Genomic DNA, 3224 nt, shown 5'->3' on the forward strand with positions numbered 1-3224 from the left:
TGAAAAATCTATTACATAATGTTGGTTTGACATTATGTCTTAGTGGAGAAGAAGACAGGCAAGGAGTGAATAAGACAGACATGAGGTCGGCGATGGCATCAAGTAGAGATGAGACCAGTGATGACATCAGGTAGGAGTTCTATTAGACCACACAAAACTAAATGGCCAGTATGGTTTGAAGTTCTGTTGACCAACCTATTCACTGTGTCCTTTTTGGGGGAAGAAATAGTGCAGACAGAGATGGAAAGCCACCACCACTCAAATCACATCAACCAGGGGTGATGATTAGGTTGCCAATTGTCACAATTTGGTTCCCAAGGGCAACCGGGCAACCGCTAACGTCGCTGATATACTTTAAAATAAACCTTTATTATTTAAAGCCCATACATGATGATGTCCGGCACTTTTTTTTTGGGGGGGGGGGCGCCAAAATTGTTGCTGCATACCCCTCTGACACTGAGTAGTTGCGCCACTGGTTAAAGTCATAACTTACGTTGTTACCTTCAAGTAAAATAAATAGCAGTTTACTCTTATTTTCAAAAGGGTTTGACCCATCCACTACCCTAACCTGCGTCCTTACAGAGTTTGGCGCTCTTATAGTATTTAAACCCTTCATAATTACTAGGGTCACTAGAGGGCGCTGCCACAATAAACGTAAACATTGGGCGAACATGCTTCTCATACAAACAAATGTTACTTTTATTCCTATATTACATCATATCTACATATAATTTTTGTTGCTTTGGTATTTGTTTAAAACTTTTAAAAAATTCCTCAGAGTTGAGGTTCAATCAACAAGGTTCAACTCGCTATGAATGTATTTCATCACAGAATCACTCAGTTGTTTTTTCGGTTATGTGAAAAGAGGGAGGAGCTGGATAAATCGGCTTTATGACAGAGAACTTTGGTCAGAAAGCTGCCAGAGCTCAGCAGCCTCTCGTCTCTGTTTCTCTCTCTGATGATGGAGACTCTGCAAGACACTGAACTCTGCTTTCCACAACTACTCAACACCTCCTGCAGGAAGCCAGTGCAACATCGTGCTGAGACCATATTTCTTTACATTCTGCTGTCTTGCATCTCTTCGCTCACTGTGGTTCTCAACCTGCTGGTCATCATCTCCATCTCCCACTTCAGGCATAAATCTAAAATATAGTTTTTCTCAACACTTCATTTTTGTGTCTGTTGACTTTAGGACAATAGATATATTGTTATATTAAGGCTTATTATGAAAATAATATTTTAAGATGAGAACAATTTAATGCATTCAGCATTAAAACATACTTGCATAGTATTATTACTTGTACTACTATAACTAATAACTCTGTGGCTATCAGTGAATCTATTACTGTATAAATCCAAGCTGATGCTCTTAAGTTCTCCCCATCTACTAGACACATACAAAATGGGTACATGTACTGTGTCTGTTGTGTTGTCCATGCTTTTGATTAGGACATTTTGGCTATATATAAATATTACTAGATGTTTTACTGCATTGTATCCGTACATATTATGTTTATCTGACTATTCATATGATTGCAGACTATGTTTTTGTCACTTCTACACCTGCTGAATATAATATGTTCAGTAATGATATTCTTCCTCTCCAGGCAGCTCCAGAGCCCCACCAACCTCCTCATTTTGTCGCTGGCGGTCTCAGACTTCCTCGTTGGCCTCCTGCTTATGCCGGTTCGAATTCTCCTTATAGGGGGCTGCTGGGTTTTGGGCAGCTTGACATGTGGACTTTTTTACTATGCCTCTTTTATCCTTACATCTGCCTCAGTAGGAAACATGGTGCTCATATCAGTTGACAGATATGTTGCCATTTGTGACCCTTTGTGTTACCTCACCAAAGTCACTCAGAATAGAGTTAAAATCTGTGTTTGCCTGTGTTGGGCCTGTTCTGTGTTCTATAATGGGGTGATACTGATGGACTTTCTAAAACATCCAGATCGATACAATTCCTGCTATGGAGAATGTGTAGTTGTAATTAACTTCGTAACAGGAGCTGTTGATGTCATGTTGACCTTTGTTAGCCCCATTGCTATTATCATAGTTCTGTATATGAGAGTATTTGTGGTGGCTGTGTCTCAGGCTCGAGCCATGAGGTCTCATACTGCAGCTGTTACACTCCAAGGTTCGGTTACTGTAACCACAAAGAAGTCTGAGAGAAAAGCCGCCAGGACTCTTGGTGTTGTCGTGGTTGTGTTTCTAATATGTTTCTGTCCTTATTTTTATCCCTCTATTGCAGGCCAGGACTTGTCAACCAGTGTGGATATTTCAATTTTTGGGGTCTGGCTACTTTATTGTAACTCCTGTCTAAATCCAGTACTGTATGCATTTTTCTACCCATGGTTTAGAAGATCTATTAAACTAATTGTTACACTTCAGATACTGCAGCCTGATTCCTGTGATGCCAACATACTGTAGAGATGTCTGTAGAGTGACTGAAATGATGCCGCTGCTAGTTCACAGGAAAAATGAAGTGCCGTTCATTAAGATATTCTTCAGCATCTCGTCACCGATTGTTTTCCACCGGATATATTTTTTCTTTATAAAAGTGAAAATACTGATCACGTCTTTTGGTCACTAAAATCAACCATGTTATGTTAACTGGATAGGAACAGAATCTCTTTTTTCTAAGATACCCTGGACTTGATGTGAACATTATCATGACTCATCTTTATTTATTCTGAATATGTGAAGTAATCTACATACATAAAGACAATGAATTGTTTTCTCTTCATGTTGTTGAAGTTGCCTGCCTTGTTCTTAAACATGACTAATACATTTTACTTATTATTTGAGTGACTTATTTGCTTTAAAACACTTAAATCTCCATGATATGGGTAAAGACAGACGAAATACAGAGGAAAAAATGTCATAGACTGTCACAATAAACTGTCCAGCTTCCAAATTTTAAAATAGCTATATTGTGCATATTTGGTTATAGTATCTGTTCTAGTATTTTAATACTATCTTTTTTTCCTTCTCTTTATCTTTGTAATATTTTTTTTCTATATTAATGTTCTTTGACTGTTGTAGTACTTTGCTTTATTGTTTTTTTTTTTTTAAATATACTTATGGTTATTGTATGCACCAAGTCAAAACCTACTTTGTAATAAGCCCCATTCTGATTCCGACTGTCAATCATTAAACCAGATGATTTTGGTCTGGAAGCTGATTTATCAACATTAATTAAAATACATATTTTCACCCAACAATGT

The 3224-nt window shown here is 37.7% G+C and overlaps 1 protein-coding gene across 1 annotated transcript; it reads left to right on the plus strand.

The window, feature by feature from the left end:
- Window positions 1–507: 507 nt before the first annotated feature.
- LOC116051176 (trace amine-associated receptor 13c-like) lies at window positions 508–2491 on the plus strand. Its single transcript, XM_031301811.2, has 2 exons — window positions 508–1134; window positions 1608–2491. Exons 1-2 carry the CDS (start codon window positions 959–961, stop codon window positions 2425–2427), a joined length of 996 nt encoding a protein of 331 aa, XP_031157671.1. The 5' UTR covers window positions 508–958; the 3' UTR covers window positions 2428–2491.
- Window positions 2492–3224: the final 733 nt, after the last annotated feature.

The sequence above is a fragment of the Sander lucioperca genome, chromosome 8 (assembly GCF_008315115.2).
Source record: "Sander lucioperca isolate FBNREF2018 chromosome 8, SLUC_FBN_1.2, whole genome shotgun sequence".
Classification (NCBI taxonomy): Eukaryota; Metazoa; Chordata; class Actinopteri; order Perciformes; family Percidae; genus Sander; species Sander lucioperca.